The following is a 22117-nucleotide window of genomic DNA, read 5'->3' on the forward strand; positions in this document are numbered from 1 at the left end:
TTCCAGCAGCTGTTCACACTTGGCATCGTCAGGCATCAACTCGTCCGAGCTCAGTCTCCTGTCCGCAGGTAGCCACGCCCACTCGACAACGTCAGTCAGATAGAGGCCATGTTTGCGCTCAGGCACCGTGTGACCGGAGCTGAACTGCTTTTTTGTTGAAGTTGTTCGATCGTCCTCTTGTGTGAAGAGCTGATCAATCTTGAGTCCACACCAACATCACGATGTCATGAATTCAGCGCCGGTTGGATCCGTTTGTTCCAAATCAAACAGTCAAATCTCAGCTGGAAGCGGCGTCCCTGAGACGCAGAGACCGTTGAGAGACTCGCGTCCCTCTCACCCCAGCTGAGGGACGCCAGAGCTCGGTCCTCTGCCTCGTCCACCGCTCCAGGACCAATACACGATCGTGAGAGGAGGCGTAGCATCAACCTGTGGTGTCAAAGGTCAACTCATTCATAAATTGACCCAAGGATGTAAATGGGACCAGAATAACGCCCCCTGCTGGCCTTCAAAACCAACGCAGGGCAACTCACTCACCCCTTCTGTCCATCATTGTTTTTTTCTCACCAAAGCAGAAACGAGACGTGGAGTCAACGGAACAGCGATGAAGGCTTCTGGCTTTGATCAGGGGCAGTTTAGGTGGTGCCGGGGGCAGTTTAGGTGGTAGGTTGACTGCTTTTTGATTTAATCTATTTTTGACCAACTGTTGTAATGCGTTTAGTCATGATGTCATCATCTGATTGTATGTTTCACTCTTATCTTCTTCCATTCACTTATTTTTTCCTTGTTCAGTCTTTGTTCTTTGTGGTTGTCTCGTTCATGAAAGGCACACAAACTTCTTCAGTACATAAAGATCTTTATTGAATGAAGCGTAATAATGAAGAGAAGCTCAATCCCCTTTATGAAAATAAATAAATCATTTTCTTTGTCTCACAGAAGCTGGAACACAACCTGCAGCGGGCGTCAGCTTCTGTGGTCGTTGGCTCGCTCAGCTGCTGCTTGAGAAGAAGGTCGAACTCAATCCTCCATTTTGGCACAGGAGGAAGAAAGACGGGAGGAGACAGTTAAATTACTACCAGCAGTGCATTTGGTTTAAGTTCATCCGCATTTTATTCCTCAAATATTGAAAGAATGAAAATCTCAGTGTGCGAATAAGCGTTGCCATGGTGACTAATTACAAAGGAACACACCTGCAAGAAGGCAAACAGCTCCACCTGCCAGCCGTTTTGACCCCGGCGCATTTGCACGATAATGGTGCTAACAATGCTAAACTCAGAGGACGAAGATGAGCCTTTGTGCTGTCGAGGACCTGCCGTGGGTGCAACCCTGATCGAACCAACATGCACGAACGCCGGCATGGAACCAAATCAATGTTTTTGCTAATTTTACGCAGGAGTTTGTTTGGGAAGTGACTGCCACCAGGACAAAGACGGCTCCATAGAATCGTTGTCGTCACAGCAACATTCCATCACATCGTTTCTGCTACAAACTGAAACACTGTCGAGAACAACGGCAGCAGTCAACAACATCTCATCAAAACAACAGACATTTGTTCAAACATCATGCGTGTTTTTGTCCTGGAGGCAGAAACCTGGAACTACGCCACATGAAACCCTGTCCATCCAAACCCAAACTGCCCCAACACCCGGACATGCGCACACACATCAAACGGTCCAGGGCTGGACAGAGTACACACAGTCCTGATGTCACAAGCACACACACACACACACACCAACAATGTGTCACCTGATGATGTCACTTTTTAGTGTATGTGTGCTGTATGTCTACCAAATTGGCTCGTTGCCATGGTAACAAGATGACAGCTGAGCCGCACGGTCACCGTCCCTTTAGACCCGTGAGAGGAAGCAGTTCTGACCTGCTACATGAGCAGGTGTGTTCCTGCGGTTCCACGCCCATCAGTGGTGCGTTCAGGCGTTTGGCGTTTATCGTGTTCTACTGCCACTTCTAAGTGATAGATTTTCTGGAAGCTTGGAACTCATTTGTGAGACCTTAGTGGCATTTGTCATTGCACTCTTTTACTTAATAATTTGAAATACATCGATATTTCTTTCCAGTTATTAACAAGCAGGAATATTTAGGAATCCATGTTGCCTAGCAACCGTCATCAGTTGAACTGTGAGGATGTCGCGTACTCCACTGACAGTTACAGCTCGAGTGTACAGAGTAAATGTTAGTGGTAGCAAGGACATCAGTCGTCATCAACCAGTCCTGCTTCTGGGTCTCAGCAGTATTAGAATGTGCATGTGTGTGTGAAATGATTCCAAGAGTGAAGGGGTCAAAGGTCGGGCAGGTCAGGGTTTATTCCAGGTGTTACAGGGATCAGAGGTCACAGATCTACTGCTGATCCTTGAACGCGTCCAGGTCGAAGGCCGTGTCCAAGAAGCGCCTCAACTCCATCAGGTGAGTGTTTTTGTTTCCAGTGGCGGGAGCTGCTGCTGGTTCTCTGCCAGCATACCTGAAAAAACACACACACACACACACACACACACAGAGGTCAGAGGTGCTGACATGTCAGGGACTGATGCTGCAGTGGAGGAGGACCATTGTTACCAGACAGGTTTGGCTCTCTGGATGGTGGTCCTGATGCGAGGCTTCACGTAGTCATAGTAACCCTGGTTCTTGTGCTCCTCCTGACACCAAACCATGTCAGCGTTTGCAAAACGCTCAAACTCCGCCTTCACCTGGTCGAAGGGGAATGGAGACAACTGGAAACAGAGAGGGGGGAGTTTAGAGGCTGGCCGCTGTGACACCTGATGCTCTGCTAGATGGCGCTAAACCCTGCCTGCTCACACCAGCTTGCCACGGGCTGCCAGGTCAAAAACACTCCTGTCACTTGGTGTTGCCACCTGTTTGAGGGTGTATAACCACTCCACCTGAACGCTGTGTGAGAGTTCTTGGACTTGCTACATAGTGAGGACATTTTAGCTGCTGCTCACAACCTCAGGGTTGTCTGGAGGTCAGAACTGGGTATTGTGTAGGTGTGCTGGCTCAGGTTGGGTTAGCTGGGTAATGCATCGGGACAATGAAGGTCCTCACATAGACACAAGTTCAAGGCTGTGTATGTGCACCTGCTCCATGCGTGCAATGGCCACCGTCCCGTCCATCCCTCTGTTCTTCCTCTCTTTGGCGAGCTCATAGTAAACCTTCCCTGTACAGAAGATCAACCTCTTCACCTCCTTCGGACGTTCCGTGGCAACGCCTCCTTCTGGGATCAACCTCTGGAAGTGGGACCCTGCAGATGGAAGAACTAATAAACTCAAACTACCAGAACTACAACCACGAGGTCGTGTTCAGACGTGTCATCATCCCACGTCCTGGCTGACCCTACGACTCATGAATGCCTCCTCCGCCATCAGACCTTTGCGGTCCATCTCAGCCTAGATGCCCTCACCAGGATGACCCTCCTCCTGATCTACAATCTTGAGATCTCACCACGCCCCTCTGCCAATGTTTCATCACTATCAGTGGTTCAGAATTCCAAGAAGTGTGGACCAATCACTCTATGTCTCAGCAAATTACAGACACGCCCACTTCCAGCTGGTCCATGCAACATATTTATTTTGATTGGCATCAATGGTGAAATGTACACAGGAAGAACTTACATTTACTTTGGGAGCAAATTACACCCCTGCTTTTTAGTTGAAGCCCGCTGGGAACTGGCGGGGCCCTGGGGCGGGGCCCTGGGGCGGGGCCCTGGGGCGGGGCCCTGGGTCTGTATTAGCCTTGTGATTTTTATATTTTTGACATCAATCAGTTACAAGAAGAACAGACAACAAAAAAGAACGATGTTTTGATGCATAGCTTCAGCAGTGTTGTAATTAAACCTTTCAGGCTAAGACCTGAATTCTTGGGGCCTGTGATTTAACTGATCCAGGATCAGGACAGGGCAGACAAAAATGAAAAGACTGCTGGATTCACTAGTACTCGCTAATATGAAGTCACTCAGGATGGACGTTGATGACACGTATGAACAGGATCTGAAACAGCAACAGCTACTTCTCCTGTGAAACCAGAACCACTACTCCAGCTCCAAGTACTACTGCTCCTCCACAGTAAAGGCGTACCAGGCAGCATCTCATCAAAGCTGGATCGGGCCTCCGGGTGGCGCAGCAAAGACTTGGGAGTGAAGACGATGAGCTGCAGCCAAAAACAGGAAGTCAAGCAATGACGTGTTGACACCCTCGGAGCAAGTTTGTGTGTGTGTGTGTGTGAGAGTGTGAGTGTGTGTGAGTGTGAGAGCGAGTGTGTGAATGTGTGTGTGAGTGTGTGTGTGTGTGTGTGTATGAGTGTGAGTGTGTGAATGTGTGTGTGAGAGTGTGTGTGAGTGTGTGTGTGTGAGAGCGAGTGTGTGAATGTGTGTGTGAGTGTGTGTGTGTGAGTGTGTGTGTGTGTATGAGTGTGAGTGTGAATGTGTGTGTGAGAGTGTGAGTGTGTGTGTGTGTGAGAGTGAGAGAGTGTGTGTGTGTGAGAGTGTGAGTGTGTGTGTGTGAGAGTGTGAGTGTGTGTGTGTGAGAGTGAGTGTGAGTGTGTGAGAGTGTGGGTGCATGTGTGTGTGAGTGAGTGGGTGCGTATGTGTGTGCATGTGTGTGTGAGTGAGTGTGATTGAGTGGGTGTGTGTGTCTCACAGGCTTCCTGAAGGGGAGGAGGATCTGCCGTCGCAGAACATGGAAGTAGTTTCCAGGGTTAGAACAGTTCACCACGATCCAGTTGCAATCGTACAGTTGACGCACGGCAAAGTCGTCAGTCAGCGTCTGACAGAGACGAGTCATCATTAGGCAAAGGCACATTTCTTTGTACAGCACCATTCCTACACAGGGCAGTTCATAGTGCTTTACAGAGGGAAAGAGAAATTGAAAGTTAGAATCAGTTTGAAATCAAACGTGAATTAAAACATTCAAAAATCATTTAAAATCAATTCAACAGCAGACAAATCAATTGTGGTGGCTACCTGTGAACCTCCTTTTACCACCCTTGCAGGACGTAACATTTCCGTACTCGCGCTCTCCAAAAGGCGATTTCAATTAAAAGAAGGCAAGACGAATGTAAAGTTAAACAAAAAAAAGACGATTTATTCCAAGGCAAAAATCCACAATACAAAATAAAAACCGTTCCAAAAGCTATCTTTTTTGTTATGCCTTTCTAGCTGCGGTCAGAAAATTGATTGCTCCCCGTCCTGCTCAGTAAAACCCCACCCCCCCTTTTTTTTTTTTTGGCGCACATGCCCTTAATCCACATTTTACGTCAAAAACAACACTTTATGACAGAAGAATAAATTTCCGTTAAGAAGACGAACTAATGGAGCAAGATAGTTATCTGAACTACTAAATCATAAAAGGCAAATACATTACGTACACACAATAAAATATTCTCCAAATTAATACAAAATATAACAAAGCCAATTTTCTCTATGGCTCTAACATCAATATTAAATCAATCATCAATCCCAAATCAATACTGTCAGAAGGCTGCAGTAAACAGCAGTGTTTTCAGCCCTGATTTCAATGAGCTGACAGTTTGTGCCCCCTCAGAGGTTCAGTTTGTTCCACAGGTGTGGACCACAGAAGCTGAAAGCAGCTTCACCCTGCTTGGTTCTGACCCTGGGGACCCTGAGTAGACCTGTCCCTGATGACCTGAGGGGTCTGGATGCTTCATACCCAGTCAGCAGCTCTGACATGTATTTAGGCCCAAGCCCATTCAGTGCCTTATAGACCAGGAACAGGATTTTGAACTCCATCCTTTGACACACAGGGAGCCGGTGCAGTGGTTTAAGGACAGGTGTCATGTGGTCCACTCTCTTAGTGTTGGTCAGGACTCTGGCAGCAGCATTCTGGGTGAGCTGCAGGTGCTTGATTGGTTTTTACTGAGACCTGTAAAGACACCGTTACAATAATCTAGCCTACTGAGAATAAACGCACGGACGAGTTTTTCCATGTCTTGTTGAGAGAGAAATCCTTTGATTCGTGCAATGTTTTTGAGATGATAAGAGGCTGATTTAGTGACAGTTTTTATGTGGCTCTTAAAATTCAGGTCTGCGTCCATAACAACACCAAGGTTTCTAGCTTGGTCAGTGGTTTGTAGTGTCATTGAGGCAAGTTGGCTCCTGACCTCAAGCCTTGCGTTTTTGGGACCAAACACAACGACTTCTGTCTTTTCTGCCCTGAGCTGGAGAAAATTCTGTTGTGTGTCATGGGATATTTTAGATGCATCGGTATGAAGGCGTGTGTCATTGAACACCTTAATAAGTGCAGTTTCAGTGCTGTGGTGTGGTCGAAAACCTGACTGGAAAGCACTGTAGAGATTGTTTGGGGTCAAGAAAGAATGAATTTGTTGATAGACAACTCTCTCAATGAACTTTGACAAAAACACAAGGTTAGATATGGGCCTGTAGTTTCTTAGTACTGAAGCATCCAGATTAGGGTTTTTTAGGAGAGGTTTGATTACTGCAGTTTTCAGTGCCCTGGGAAATTGACCTGATTGAAGAGAAGCATTTACTATCCTCAGTACATCTGACACACAATGAAAAACACTTTTCTGCAAGCTTGTAGGCATCATATCAAGGCAGCACGTCGTGGAGTTTAAGTTCTGAACCGTTGCTGTCAGAGTTGCATGGTCAATGGGTTGAAATGCAGGAATAGATGCCGAAGGGTTTGTCAGTCTGTCGACAACAGTGAATAAGGTGCGGGCATCGTTGGTGTTATTTTTGATCATCTCAGAGAAAAAAGACTGTCTTGCCTTTTTCAATTCTTGGTTATAAATGTGAAGACTCTATCATTAGTATCATCAGGCGTCTGCGTCTCTTCATGAAACACATATCATGTATCTTTACTTCACACCATCTTCTGTCTATGATTATTTCAGCAGCCTCTATGAACCAGGATTAGACGTCGGGTTTAGATTCTGGAATACAACCCCCTTTAGCTGTAAATGTAGCTCATCATCATCATCATCATCATCAAAGTCGCCAACAGGTTGAAATAAAGACATGGCAACAGGACGGAGCTGGCGTCCATATTGGCCAAAGCCTGTTCTGCGTTCATGGGGTTCTGACTAGATAAGCGATGTGTTTCCTACCGGCATGACATCGGGGTCATCGTTGCACATCTGGAGGAATCTCTCCGGACGAGCTGAAGAATGTTCTGGACCCTGCGGATGCCATGAGATTCACTACAGAGTACAGATGTCATGACTGCAATGGTCGAGCAGATGGAGCTGGTAGTCAACGGGCCTCACCATGCCCTCCATCCCGTGTGGCAGCAGCAGCACAATGCCGTTCTGGCGGACCCACTTGGCTTGGCCGGGACAGATAAACTGGTCGATGATGCACTGCGCCATGTTGTGGAAGTCTCCGAACTGAGCCTCCCACAGGATCAGCGCATTGGGACTCGCCATTGCAAAGCCCAGCTCAAACCCTGAAGAAACAAACAGGCTCAACAGACAAGAACCAGCTGACACCTGTGGAGACAGTGAAACAAATGGAGGACCCAGAAACAGCTGGAGCACTAACCGAGGACGCCGTACTCAGACAGCGAGCTGTTGCAGACAGTGTATGGCGCCTGGTCAGGGGACATGTGGTTCATGGGGATGCAGATCCTCTTGTCCACGTTCTGATCATGGAGGACGTGATGACGGTGGCTGAAGGGAGACGAGTTCAGTTCTACAATCTTAGATACTCGAAGGGAATCGCAGGTTCAAACGCCACTAGTCAAAGGAAGCCACAGTTCAACAGCTCCAGAGCAAACATCTGGCAGCTCGTAATCGTTGCCGATGCCGGGAATACAAATCATGAACTGGTACAAACACAATCGGGTTAGGCCCCACAGGAAGTTGGTGTAAATAAACTGTTTCTCTAAATTAAACTGTTCACCTGAAGGTTCCTCGCTCCACATCCTGCCCCGACAGACGGACATGGATTCCCTCTTTCAACAGCGACCCAAAGGCCATGTACTCGCCCAGAGCCCAGTCTACGGTGCGGTTAGCCACCATCTGTGCACGACCCTTCAGGATACGACTCAGACCTGAAAAAACAAATAGGGTCACACGGTCGCACATTTAACATGTCAAGCATCACAAGGCTGCTACATTCTTGATGATATCTTTTGTCTACAGTACGCTAACACTTCCAATCCACTACCATTTATTGTGCTAAGCTAACTAGCATGGTACACAGCTCCCTAGATAATGGTCTCTGTCTGCTGGTCAGTCTCTGGGGACAATGGACTTTGATAAAAAAAAAAAAAAAATTTCCCTCAAAGTGGACGTATCCCTTCAACTTGACATTGACATTGAGCTGTCCTCTATGGAGCACTCAGGGACCAAGACCAGTTCATCTGTCTTGTTCAGGAGCCCCAACAGGGGTAACCCAAAGCTCCCGCTTTTCAGGGTGCACCAACAGTCTCTAAAGACTCTCCGGCTGCTGGTGGTCTGACCAGAACCAGGAAAAGAGACCAGATCTCTCCTGGACTGGCTTCTCTGCACTGGATGCCCTCAGATCCCCAACAGGATTCTAGATTCTGCCTCTAACATCAAAATCCTAAACAATCAGGAACCTTCATACCTGAGCACTCATAGATCCCTACTACCCAGCTAGAAACATTCACTCCCAGGATGCTGCTTTACTCCTGCTGATTCCTGGAGGCTCCAAGACTAGAATGGAGGTGGAGCCTCCAGGAATCAGACTCCTCCCCTTCGGAACCATCTCCCAGTCCTGGTCCAGGACTCAGACCCTGCTCTAAATGTTTAAGAGGAAACTTAAAACTTTCCTCTTCGATAAAGCTTCCAGTTAGTGCAGACTTATGCTAGCCCTGCCCCCTTGCTCTGCTGCTATAAGCTTAGACTACACCAACACCATAACACCAACGATGCCCGCACCTTATTCACTGTTGTCGACAGACTGACAAACCCTTCGGCATCTATTCCTGCATTTCAACCCATTGACCATGCAACTCTGACAGCAACGGTTCAGAACTTAAACTCCACGACGTGCTGCCTTGATATGATGCCTACAAGCTTGCAGAAAAGTGTTTTTCATTGTGTGTCAGATGTACTGAGGATAGTAAATGCTTCTCTTCAATCAGGTCAATTTCCCAGGGCACTGAAAACTGCAGTAATCAAACCTCTCCTAAAAAACCCTAATCTGGATGCTTCAGTACTAAGAAACTACAGGCCCATATCTAACCTTGTGTTTTTGTCAAAGATCATTGAGAGAGTTGTCTATCAACAAATTCATTCTTTCTTGACCCCAAACAATCTCTACAGTGCTTTCCAGTCAGGTTTTCGACCACACCACAGCACTGAAACTGCACTTATTAAGGTGTTAAATGACACACGCCTTCATACCGATGCATCTAAAATATCCCATGACACACAACAGAATTTTCTCCAGCTCAGGGCAGAAAAGACAGAAGTCGTTGTGTTTGGTCCCAAAAACGCAAGGCTTGAGGTCAGGAGCCAACTTGCCTCAATGACACTACAAACCACTGACCAAGCTAGAAACCTTGGTGTTGTTATGGACTCAGACCTGAATTTTAAGAGCCACATAAAAACTGTCACTAAATCAGCCTCTTATCATCTCAAAAACATTGCACGAATCAAAGGATTTCTCTCTCAACAAGACATGGAAAAGCTCGTCCGTGCGTTTATTCTCAGTAGGCTAGATTATTGTAACGGTGTCTTTACAGGTCTCAGTAAAAACCAATCAAGCACCTGCAGCTCACCTGACACCAGGACTCCCGTGTTTCCCAGTCCCACAAACACGGGTCAAAGCACTCCACCTGCCCCCCGTCCACAAATGGACAGGGTTTTATTCATAACATGCTAGATTACTAGAGGGCTGCTTTAAACCAGCCAACATTCGCGGCCCTGGCAGCCTCGTTCATTCTAGCTTTAGCATGTAGCACTAGGAAGCGCTCTCTGCTCCACGGGGAGGTGGAGCCACCACCACCACCACCACCACCACCAAACTTTAGGCTTCATTCAAACGGAAACTGCATCTCAGGGCGAGCCTCACAGACTAAAGCTATGCTTCAATCATCCCTCTGTTCACGACCACCCGACACCGCTGCTGCTGCCGTGGTGAGAGTCTCGTCCTCTGCAGACAGGCCCAGACTGTCTCTGTGTGTGCATGTGTGTGCTTTTAGTGGGTGTGTGCTGATGATGGGGGCGTGGCCAGTAGGACCAACAGCTCCAGCTGGCTCCATGCTGATGTTTGAGCTCTTGATTGACATTGCACGCTTGTTATACTTGGTGGAGAAAACCTGCATGTTTTGACACTTTGATCGTCCACCAACTAACAATTTAGTCTGGTCTCGTTCTCGTCAGATGAAAATGTTTACAATTTGGTCACATTTTAGTCTTCAGAGGGCGATGGTGACGTTCGTCTTAGTCTCATTTCCGTCATGGAAAAAAGGGTCTGACCTCGTCATTTTCGTCCAGCGTGACGAACACAACACTGGCGAGAGCAGCACCTTTCTCCTCAACAACCTGAACACCTTTTTTTGCACACTCTGATGCAAGATGCACCCAGACCCCGCCCCCTCCCCACGATCAGACTCTGTAACCCTTTTTAGACACAGAATGGGCCACATTTGCTGCCAGGTAGAGGCCGGAATTTGTCGTCTTGTCTGTGTAAAATGGATGCGTAATATTCCTCTTTTCAAAAAAGCCGCCACCTGTGTGGGCAATAACATGTGATGTGACATGCAGCCCTGTGACTCAGTCTGTAAGTTTCAATGGAACCAAAACTCAATTATTCATCTCATCAAGACCTACAAATCATACACTGACACCTCTGACCTCAATCCAACAGGAAGTCCACAATGTTGACATGAATGCATGACTTTGCTCCAATTTTGGACCCCGAACAAACGCTATCTCCTCCTAGGGCGTTAAAGGTCTCCCCTCAAACTTGAAAACATGACTCATGACACTGTGCTGGACAAACATTTTTAAAAACTTTCTAATAAGTCAAATCAGGTTTATTAGTGTGTCACCAAACCCCAATCAAAGTTCTGTCCTGACTCTGTCCAAGTAGAGCAGGTCCAGCACCTCCCTCCTTCAATGAACCTCCACCCAACAATTCTCCATCAGCAGCACATCCTGCAACAGCAGCCACCAGAACCTTCCTTTACCAGCAGGAAGGTGGAGCAGATCCAGGATCAGTGGGGACGGAGAGAGAGCAGGAGAGCAGGACAGAGACAAAGACAGAGAATGGAGGAAGACAGAGAGACAGAAGGAAAGAGAGGGACAGAGATAAAGAGGGAGAGAAAGGAGGAGAGACTGATGGACAGAGACAAAGACAGAGAATGGAGAAGGACAGAGAGACAGAAGGAAAGAGAGGGACAGAGATAAAGAGAGAGAGAAAGGAGGAGAGACTGATGGACAGAGACAAAGACAGAGAATGGAGGAAGACAGAGAGACAGAAGGAAAGAGAGGGACAGACATAAAGAGGGAGAGACAGGAGGAGAGACTGATGGACAGAGACAAAGACAGAGAATGGAGGAAGTCAGAGAGACAGAAGGAAAGAGAGGGACAGAGATAAAGAGAGAGAGAAAGGAGGAGAGACTGATGGACAGAGACAAAGACAGAGAATGGAGGAAGTCAGAGAGACAGAAGGAAAGAGAGGGACAGACATAAAGAGGGAGAGACAGGAGGAGAGACTGATGGACAGAGACAAAGACAGAGAATGGAGGAAGACAGAGAGACAGAAGGAGAGAGAGGGACAGAGATAAAGAGAGAGAGAAAGGAGGAGAGACTGATGGACAGAGACAAAGACAGAGAATGGAGGAAGTCAGAGAGACAGAAGGAAAGAGAGGGACAGAGATAAAGAGAGAGAGAAAGGAGGAGAGACTGATGGACAGAGACAAAGACAGAGAATGGAGGAAGTCAGAGAGACAGAAGGAAAGAGAGGGACAGAAATAAAGAGAGAGAGAAAGGAGGAGAGACTGATGGACAGAGACAAAGACAGAGAATGGAGGAAGTCAGAGAGACAGAAGGAAAGAGAGGGACAGAGATAAAGAGAGAGAGAAAGGAGGAGAGACTGATGGACAGAGACAAAGACAGAGAATGGAGGAAGTCAGAGAGACAGAAGGAAAGAGAGGGACAGAGATAAAGAGAGAGAGAAAAGAGGAGAGACTGATGGACAGAGACAAAGACAGAGAATGGAGGAAGTCAGAGAGACAGAAGGAAAGAGAGGGACAGAGATAAAGAGAGAGAGAAAGGAGGAGAGACTGATGGACAGAGACAAAGACAGAGAATGGAGGAAGTCAGAGAGACAGAAGGAAAGAGAGGGACAGAGATAAAGAGAGAGAGAAAAGAGGAGAGACTGATGGACAGAGACAAAGACAGAGAATGGAGGAAGTCAGAGAGACAGAAGGAAAGAGAGGGACAGAGATAAAGAGAGAGAGAAAGGAGGAGAGACTGATGGACAGAGACAAAGACAGAGAATGGAGGAGAGACTAAACGGTTTGGATTCTGTAAGCCTCGAAAGTTGCTGTACCACATTGCACCTGACAATGTAAACCAACGGGGAGGAACTCTGTGGACATGCACTTTGTGTCAAACTGAGGCTTCTGACATCCAAACTTTTGGCCAAAGTCATGGGATTTATGAGGATATTTCACAAGAAGAGTACTCTAAAATCCTCATCCAACTGGGGTGGGGGGTTAAGTCAGAGCTGTCAGCCCAAATCTGAAAACCTCTACATGGCCGGGACAGAAGTCCTTTGACTGCGCCGCACCCCGACGCGCGCGATGGTGCACAGGGTCGTTCAACGCTGCCTGCAGCTTTAATTATCACTGTGTGAGAAATGTCTTGTGGTTCCCATAAGATAGCGAGAAACGTACCCTTGGTTCCTTTGTACGTCTGGTACATGTGAAGAGTTGACAATTAAACTGACTTTGACTACCACTAGTAGTACTGCTACAGGTAGTACTACTAGTGGTAGTGCTGGTACAGGTAGTTGAGTAGAGGTTCTACACCTGCTCTACTAGGAGGCAGGCAGCAGGGATGAATGGAGACTCTTCTGTGTGTGTGTGTGAGAGAGAGAGAGAGAGAGAGAGAGAGAGAGAGAGAGTGAGGAGAGTGAGAGAGAGAGAGAGAGAGAGAGAGAGAGAGAGAGAGAGAGAGAGAGAGAGAGAGGGAGAGAGAGAGAGAGAGAGAGAGAGAGAGAGAGAGAGGAGAGAGAGAGAGAGAGAGAGAGGAGAGAGGAGAGAGGGTGAGGGAGAGAGAAGAGGAGAGGAGAGAGGAGAGAGAGAGAGAGAGAGGAGGAGTGAGAGGAGAGGAGAGAGAGAGAGAAGAAGAGAAGATGAGAGAGAGAGAGAGAGAGAGAGAGAGAGAGAGAGAGAGAGAGAGAGAGAGAGAGAGAGAGAGACCTCCGTGGATGGTGAAGTCCTCGACAGGGACGGATGAGGCCACCTGTCCAATGTGGTTTAGATTTTCTTCGGTCAGACCAGTGGAGGGGCAGCTCATTGACTTCGGTTTGTCCGTTCCAGAGTGAAGAAACCTGCCGATAACAGAGGAAGTTTCAGAGCCAGAAAACTGACAGGATGAACCGTAATGCTGACAAATGTCCTGGTCAGTTTTGTCATAATTAGAAATGTTAGATGGCTTCTGGACGTCTCAGAGGGATAATTTGATGAGGACTGAGAGGAGGAGCTTGTAGCTGCAGCTGACCTCAAAATTCCACTATTATTTCAGTGTCAAACCTGACAATATTCCAACAAAGTTAAATTCTGAGAAGCCAAGTGGAACACGCAGTTTACATGAACCCAGACAGCATTTCCTGAACAACAGCTTGTATGTTTGCTGCAGATCTTAATAAATCGACGTCCTGCTGGAACAAACATCACTTCCTGTCCTCTGAGTAATGGATCGGCCGACATCCTCACGGGCCACGGCGAGTCCAGCCAGTGCTTGATGTGGAGGATCTTCTCATCTTTGGAGCGAGTGTACGCCTCCTCACAGATCTTATCATATTTAGAGATTTCCTCCTGCAGAGAAAGAGGAAATTACAGCTCCATCTGGTCGACTGCAGTCCTGTTTTCTTGTGAGCCCTGTGCAGTTATTGGGTCACATTTCAAGTCTGTAGCACCTTATAGCTGCGACACATAGCGGCAGACGGCAGACGTCCAAGCCGCCGTAGTAGCGGTGTGTGTTTACCTCGTACTCCTGCCGGCTCACGGCTCCCTCTGCGATCAGTTTCTCAGCATACTTCTGCAGAACGGGCTTCTGCTTCTTGATCTGTTTGTACATCAGTGCTGCGTGAACATCGGCTCGTCCATACTCGTTGTGACCCATCCTGCGATAACACACCTACACACACACACACACACACACACACGTCAGCTCACTGCACGGCCCGTGAATAGACCAGTGTTAGGTGCAGTGAAGCGAGCACTGACCAAGTCGACCACCACGTCTTTGTGGAAGGTGGCTCTCCACTCAGCAGCCACCTTGCAGACGTAAATGACGGCCTCCGGGTCGTCAGCGTTAACGTGGAAGATGGGAGCGTTGACGACTCGGGCCACATCAGTTGGATATGGAGATGATCGAGCCATACGTGGGTCCGTGGTGAAGCCAATCTGGAAACACGAGAAGATCAGCGGCGTCTTTCATCTGATGGCTGCATGTTCATGACTCAGACGGTCTCTTACTTGGTTGTTGACCACAACGTGGACAGTGCCGTGAGTGGTGTAGGATGGCAGGTCAGACAGGTGGAAGGTTTTCATAGACGATACCCTGACCTGCAAACGCTGCGTCTCCGTGAAGCAGGAATGGACATCACCTGTACCCCCCCCACACACACACACACACACATGAGGGCTGTGTCGACAGCATCTTGAGGTGTCTAGGGGCTCTGTAGCTCATCTCACAAGATGGAAACCTCCACAGTTGATGAGTGATGCCCCCCTTTATAATTCATTGTTTTATTTCTTTGCTTATCTGCAAAAACACAAAAATTCTGAGCTGCATTAAAGGCTTTTATTCTGACAAGTGCTGAAGGAAACTCGAAACACTGTGTATCTTCTATCTTGGTGTGACATCATCCTCCAGAGTGTCTGTGTGGAGGGCAGTGACCTGCTTCCCTGTGGCGATGACATCACGCTGTCAGTAGCTGCTTCTTCCACAGCTGTCTCCAGCAGCTGGTTCAGACCTCTGGGTCTGTCACTGGTCTGTAGTGGTAGCTGTGTGCTGGGATGTGGCGCCTCCTACTGGCATGCTGCTGCTGCAGGTTTGAATGTAGAGCGTTGGAGCCTCTGAGCTACGGTGAGGAACAGACGCAGTCGGAGTCTCTGCTGCTGTCTATGTCCCACTGATCAACCCAGAAATGTAGCGCTGCTGCTCTTCTCCCTCTCTTAGTGAGAGCTGGTGTCTCTCCCCGTCAGCTGATCTCTCTCTCTCTCTCTCTCTCTCTCTCAAATGTCAGTAACAGACGTTAGTGGACGAGTCGATGAGGCCCAACCTAGTTGCCGACCCCTGGTGTAACGGGTGAGAAGTATGTGGTATTGAGGCTTTGCTGGAATATACTATAATGCATGTGACCACGTAGGATGAAACCATGCAAGATGTCGCGTTGCTCTGTCTGGGCTTGGCCGGGGGGGAAAGGCTTTACCGTATCCTGTCGTGTGTTGTGTTTCCAATCTGGCTGTGTGAGAATGAATCTGTCTGCCTGTCTCACCCTGTTGCCGTCGTTGTCTCCGCAGTAGAACTGCTCAGCCTTGGTTTTCCCCTGCACCACTGGGTCAACGGCCTCCAGGTGAGATGGGTTGGCCACCAGAGACAAGGTGATGTTCCTGTCTGTCACGCGGTTGATACGGCGATGGTACATGCCAAGATGGTATTTGACATCACCAGAGCCCTAGCGAGGAAAACAAGGTAGATGTCAATTCAGCCTGGTTTGATCTCTCAACTTCTGCCTTGAGTCACACTGCAACACTAAATATCCTCAGGTATTCCACAGGAGCACTGACGCGGGCAGAAGGACGCCTGAGAGCCGCAGACGGACGTTTCTGGACAGATTAGCCGCTGTTAGTCGTCTGTCTCCACCAGCCTCAAGCTAAATGTCCACGGCTGGCTTCTCCTGCACTCTGGAGTCACAAAGCAGTGATGCAGATCTTTGTGAGCGAGAGAGTCCTTTTAGTGAGTACTTGAGAGGTAAAACACTCTTTTATGTTGGCTGTTAAAAGAACTGGCAGATGGATTCACAGTCAGAGAGAAAAGTGATGGAACCCTACTGGCATTTTTCATTCATTACAGACAGTGAGGGGTTATGAAAACAGATGAAGGGCGCTGGTGAGTGTCTGAGGGCCTGATTGACAGCAAACTGATGGTGCATGTTGACTTGGGGGCGGAGCCTGTTGTTGAGAAATATCACTGATTGGCTGTTAGCTCCAGCGCATCATTGAGAACCAGAGAAATGTAAGATCCATCCACGAGGAATTGTTCCTCCTTGGGTAACACCTGCGATTATTCAATGCAGGGAATGATGACGGGAGCTCGCCATGCTGATGTCATCAGAGTCAATCACATACCTCATCAGCAGCTTCCAGTTTGGAGTCAAACTGACAGAAAATCTGTTCCAGCTCTTTACGAATCACATTGGCCAGAACATTCAGACGACCCCTGATAAGAGAGGGGAGTGGTCACAGTGGTCACATTCCACGCACCTCACAAGACAGACTGCGTGTGTGTGTGTGTGTGTGTGTTACCTGTGAGGCATGCCCATGATGACATACTCCACACCCCTGTCAGACGAAATGTCAATGATGGTTTTCAGAGCTGGGATGAGCGACTCACACCCTTCCAGACCGAATCGTTTCTCTGCCGACCATTTCTTCTGCAAGAATTCCTCAAACCTGCAAACACACAGAGTTACAAAGTTGGAACACATCTGCATGGAGCCACAAATATGATGACCAACTCCAGTGACTCAGAGGTATCATCTACATTTGTCTTGTTCCCATCATCCCTTGCAGGAAGGAGCAGCGCCAGGCATCACTGTCGATGGCTGGACTTGCGTTTCGTTGCATGCAGCGGTTTAACACATTGAGGTGACGCGCTAATGTTGGGTTGCTATTGTGTTTGACGATCGACTGATTAGCAACACAGCTAATTAGATTAGCTAATGTCACAGTAAAGACGCAAAGTATTTTGTCTTGAAAAACAAATGTCAAATGTTTGGCTCGAAATCCCAATTTTTGGGGGTCTGATGTGAAGAAAGTTAACTTCGATCAGAGACACCTGATGACAGCGTCAGTGCACCTCAAGGGGAGTCAAGTGACCAGGACAACGCTGTGATGCAGGACGAACCCCAAACGAGTCATGGCGTGCAGAGGAAATGAGGACTTGTGTTGTTTATTACCTGCTGGTGTTGTTACAGCAGGGTTTACCTGGTGGAGCGGATCATTCGCGCCAGCAGGGTCCTCTTCTCCTCCAGAGTGAACTGCATCACACCCGGAGTCTCGAACTTCTGACGGATCCACTGACACTGTTCCAGGTCGTTGATGAACATGAACTCCACCCCGATGTGTTGACAGTACGCCATCTAGCCAACAAAAACAGACCAGCTTACATCTCTGACTGGGATTTACAGCTGTGCGCTGGGCCTTTGCCGCAGCCTGACCCTGTGACCTCTGGCGGTGTGGCTGGGGCAAGCTGCAGCGACCCACCTAAAGCACTAGTTTTGGTGGGGGGGGGGGGGGGGGGGGGGGGCTTTTTTGCCACTTTGGTAGCTTTGTTTGTGTATGTCCAACAATGGCCACTGGTACAAAGTAAATAGATTAATAATTATATTACATCACAGTCTAATAATAGTTGAACAGCAGCTGTCTAATACATGGAGGAAAAACACGCAGCAGAGCCTGACGTGTGTGTGTGTGTGTGTGTGTGTGTGTGTGTGTCTGACCTCCAGCCGGCGGATGATCTCCTGTAGGGGCAGAGCACTCTCTGACCCTCCAATGAAAGTGGTGGTGGGAAGGCGGAACACCTTGTCCAGGTCTGACTCATCCAGGCCGTAGAAGCCTATGTGTCCCAGGGTGGGGGTGAGGGTTCAAGAAGGAAGAAAAGAGGGAAGGAGGTAAGGACAGATTGAAGGATGGAGGGAAGCAAAGATGCAAACAACCAGATCACGAAGAAGAGATGTGTGTTTGAGGAGAGAACATCATCAACCAGCAGAGAGGAACGTGCAGATGGCAGCAGAGGGAGAGGGGACAGAATGAGAGATGAGCAGCAGGATGGGGGGGCATCAGGGGTCAGAACAAAGAGGCCTGGTTACTATCATGACCTCAAGCGCTCGTCTGCTGACAGATTCCAAATATGGAAGCCGATTTATGACCTCAGCGATACAGAGTCACTGATGAGGAGTTGACTGACTGGGCTGCAGGTGAATCACCGTGACATCACCGTAAAGGTCAAAGTTCACATCTACCCTGCTGTTACCTAGCAACAGCAGGTTTCTATGAGACTCATACAGCAGCTGAGAAGGACAGATATTTTTGAAAAATACATTTAAAATGGTAGAACTTTTATTCAATATTTTTTTACGAATGAGCTGAGCTTTGGGTTTTAAGTGTGTTGAACAGCCTGACTGACTCTGGATTCAACACTGACGCATGTTGACGATGTATGTAGGCGAGCTACCTCAGCACTGGCAGCTAAACTAACCTACGTCAGTAAACTAGGTCAAAGTGTTGCCATGTTCACTCACCCATCTGCTGTAAACACACCTATTCATATGAACATGTCACATAATCCTCTGAAAGATTTTCATATCTGGATCAGCTCCAGCTCAGACCTGAACCTCAGTCCTGGCTGGTGTGAGTGTGCCATCAGATAAGAATCCAGAGTCCACCTTATCAAGACTGATGGGTCAACATGGTGGTTTCACCCTGAGACAAATCAGACAACTGAGCTTCCAACTGTCACATTTCATCTAAACCAGCATCAGATGCAGGACACAAAGTCACCAGCAACGTCTGGCTGATAAAACCATCGATTCACTGAACGCTCGTGATGAAAGCAGCCAGTGAGTCACAGACGAGGACACACAAGGACTGTCCTAAACACAGAGGGAGGACGAAAGCTGCAGCACTAAACTGCTGGAATCATGAAGTAGAAGCTGACGGACAGACAAGAAGCTCCTTTAATAACATCCCCTGAAGCTGCACACCAACTCACACCGTGATACAAGCCAACACAAACACACTACTGCAGGGCTGAGGAGGGTTCCTGGTCCTACAGGAAGTGTCTTCAGGCTTCTTGGGTTTCCCCTGATGACCTTTAATGACCTCCATGACCTCTGTAGGCTCCTCTAGACTCTTGTTAGCAACCCAGGTTTTTAAGACTCCACCACTCCACCACTCCAACATCCACCAGTCTGGTGTTTACTGGTGGATCTGATGTAGAACTGAACCTCCACCATCCACCGGTCTGGTGTTTACTGGTGGATCTGATGTAGAACTGAACCTCCACCATCCACCAGTCTGGTGTTTACTGGTGGATCTGATGTAGAACTGAACCTCCACCATCCACCGGTCTGGTGTTTACTGGTGGATCTGATGTAGAACTGAACCTCCACCATCCACCGGTCTGGTGTTTACTGGTGGATCTGATGTAGAACTGAACCTCCACCATCCACCAGTCTGGTGTTTACTGGTGGATCTGATGTAGACCTGAACCTCCAACATCCACCAGTCTGGTGTTTACTGGTGGATCTGATGTAGAACTGAACCTCCACCATCCACCGGTCTGGTGTTTACTGGTGGATCTGATGTAGAACTGAACCTGCTGATATCTTCAGCTGCTGGGAACCACACAGCTGATTTCCGGTCTCTGACCTCGAGACCAGCACCAGATGTTCTACAAGCAGAATTCAAGGTTCTTCAAACTGAACCTGCACCAGGGAATCAAAAATCATTTTAGATTTTGTTTTGTTTTAGTTTTGAGGGTTTTGACAATAAAATGGCTGCAGCGAAGCACAAACACCGTTGAAGGTCATTGCAGCAAAAACCAAAGCAGAGATGTTGCAGGTCAAACTTCCACCAGCTAACATGAGAAAATTACTTCAGGTTACGTAACTGCCTGATACCAGTACGAAATACTACGTCTTTTTTTTATCGTCACAATTCTGGTGATAAAAATTAAATTTATTCTATTTTTCAAAGAAATATTGAGCAGGGCAAAAATGGTCTCATCATATTTGCCAATTCATTTACCGGTAATCTATGGAAACAACTTTGAAGTCCTTTACGTCACAACGTTTACAACTGTAAAAATGATAAAAGCAGCACATTTATAACAGTTTCACTTTCCACACTATTTTGTGTAACTCAACTCGCTGATGTATCAAAACTGGATATTTAAGCTGAGAACCATGGCCAGTGATCGACTGATTCTGTAGATCTTCCAACCCTGTCAAGTACAGACTGACGAGCTCTTCATCAACTGGGCCACGTTCAGGGAGCTCCGGCTTCTATTTCTTACAACAGATAATAAAGTTGATTTGTGCCAACCAAACATTGTTTTGGAAGAATATTGTCCTGGCTCCTTCCAGCTCTGGTAAAAACTCAACATTTTCCTGCAGAAAACTTCAGTTTTTAATCAGCTTGTGTCCAAATGTCAACATAAGCCTGGAAAGTAGTCTGAGGCCTACGGAGGGAGGACTCACCACTGGCATGGCTACGGCTGCTAGAAGCTAGCAAGCTAACAACACGGGCCAGGACACGGGAAACATTCACAAGATGGCTCACAGGCAACAGACGGTTGATACGCCACCAGAGGAAGATGGTTTTTTTCTGAGACTATTTGTAGAAAGAAGAAAAGCACTGAACTTCTTCTGAATGTTTCTTGTGTCCTGATCATGGAGAGAAATTTCACTGGAGACAAATCGAGTCTGATGCTTGTCCAACAGGAGTGAAGACGGGTCCTTAAAGCAGCTCTGACAAAGCCTAATAATGACAACAAAGTACTGCTTTTATTTTGAAGGCCAGATCAGGACACATCTTATTTCCACTCTAGTCAGCAATGTAGTATTTCGCCATTTCTTCAAGTTATCCACCATACGAAGCAAAAAATAGCAGTCCTGTTGGGAATTTATAGACAGAACTGTAAATGACCTCTATAGAGAAATACCATGAATCTAAATAACGGAATATCTATTTATCTTCATCGATCTCTCTCTCTCTCTCTATATATCTATATATATATATATATATATATATATATCTATATCTATATATATATATATATATATATCTATATATATATATATATCTATATATATATATATATATATCTATATCTATATATATATATATATATATATCTATATATATATATATATCTATATATATATATATATATATATATATAGATATATCTATATATAGATATATATAGATATATCTATATATAGATATATATAGATATATCTATATCTATATCTATATATATATAGATATATCTATATATATATAAAAGCGTATGATTTCCATGGTTATGTGTTAAGCTGGATTCAAACAATACTGGAGACCTGGTTCAGGTTATGTGCTGATGTATTCGTCCATGTCTTTGTTTTGATTCCCGTCTGTTCTACTGCAGAATTTCCACTGGGATTCGTGCAGTTCTACATGTCAGAGTTCTCCCTACTTCTCTTTACTTACTCTTACCATCGTTTCCACGGACACGCCTTTACATCGACCCACACGATGACACACAGTCAGTAAAAATGAGATTAAAAAAATATCATGAATCTAGTCAACTGAAGAGCCTGCAAACACGCAAGCTTCCAAATCTTCGCTTCAGACATGACGTTCATAATACGGACATATTCAAATTTTGACACCTGCGTTATATCTCTATGCGAGGGATCAATAAAGTTTTACTGATCAATAAAAGTCATGTGGAGAATATTCTGACTAAAAAGTTACACACATTTGGATGACAAGCTGGTTGTTCATTCGTTTGAGGTTTTCTGTCTGTTGTTTATATTGGAGGCCAGACGATCTTCAACTCTGCGGACGCCGGCAGGACAGTGAAATATCTCCTCCAGTTTGTCTTCCTCTCCTGCAGTCGCTACACACAAACTACTGCAACACACTTAGTGGAC

General features: G+C 46.9%; 1 protein-coding gene across 1 annotated transcript in view; it reads right to left on the reverse strand.

Moving 5' to 3' along the window:
- Nucleotides 1-833: 833 nt before the first annotated feature.
- ogdha (oxoglutarate dehydrogenase a) overlaps nucleotides 834-22117 on the reverse strand; it is a 31364-nt gene continuing 10080 nt past the window's right edge. Inside the window, 20 exon segments of the mRNA XM_086205650.1 lie at nucleotides 834-2473; nucleotides 2569-2723; nucleotides 3087-3250; nucleotides 4083-4155; nucleotides 4644-4769; nucleotides 7090-7161; nucleotides 7249-7427; nucleotides 7523-7650; nucleotides 7883-8033; nucleotides 13386-13516; nucleotides 13894-14003; nucleotides 14173-14325; nucleotides 14415-14594; nucleotides 14667-14735; nucleotides 14737-14786; nucleotides 15682-15871; nucleotides 16545-16635; nucleotides 16722-16868; nucleotides 17403-17557; nucleotides 17918-18033. Of these exon segments, the coding sequence (XP_086061776.1) occupies nucleotides 2353-2473; nucleotides 2569-2723; nucleotides 3087-3250; nucleotides 4083-4155; nucleotides 4644-4769; nucleotides 7090-7161; nucleotides 7249-7427; nucleotides 7523-7650; nucleotides 7883-8033; nucleotides 13386-13516; nucleotides 13894-14003; nucleotides 14173-14325; nucleotides 14415-14594; nucleotides 14667-14735; nucleotides 14737-14786; nucleotides 15682-15871; nucleotides 16545-16635; nucleotides 16722-16868; nucleotides 17403-17557; nucleotides 17918-18033 (2561 nt within the window). The 3' untranslated portion in view covers nucleotides 834-2352.

Source organism: Aulostomus chinensis, chromosome 6 (genome assembly GCF_037954235.1).
Source record: "Aulostomus chinensis isolate RoL2024-O1b breed Wild chromosome 6, RoL_Achi_v1.0, whole genome shotgun sequence".
Lineage (NCBI taxonomy): Eukaryota > Metazoa > Chordata > Actinopteri > Syngnathiformes > Aulostomidae > Aulostomus > Aulostomus chinensis.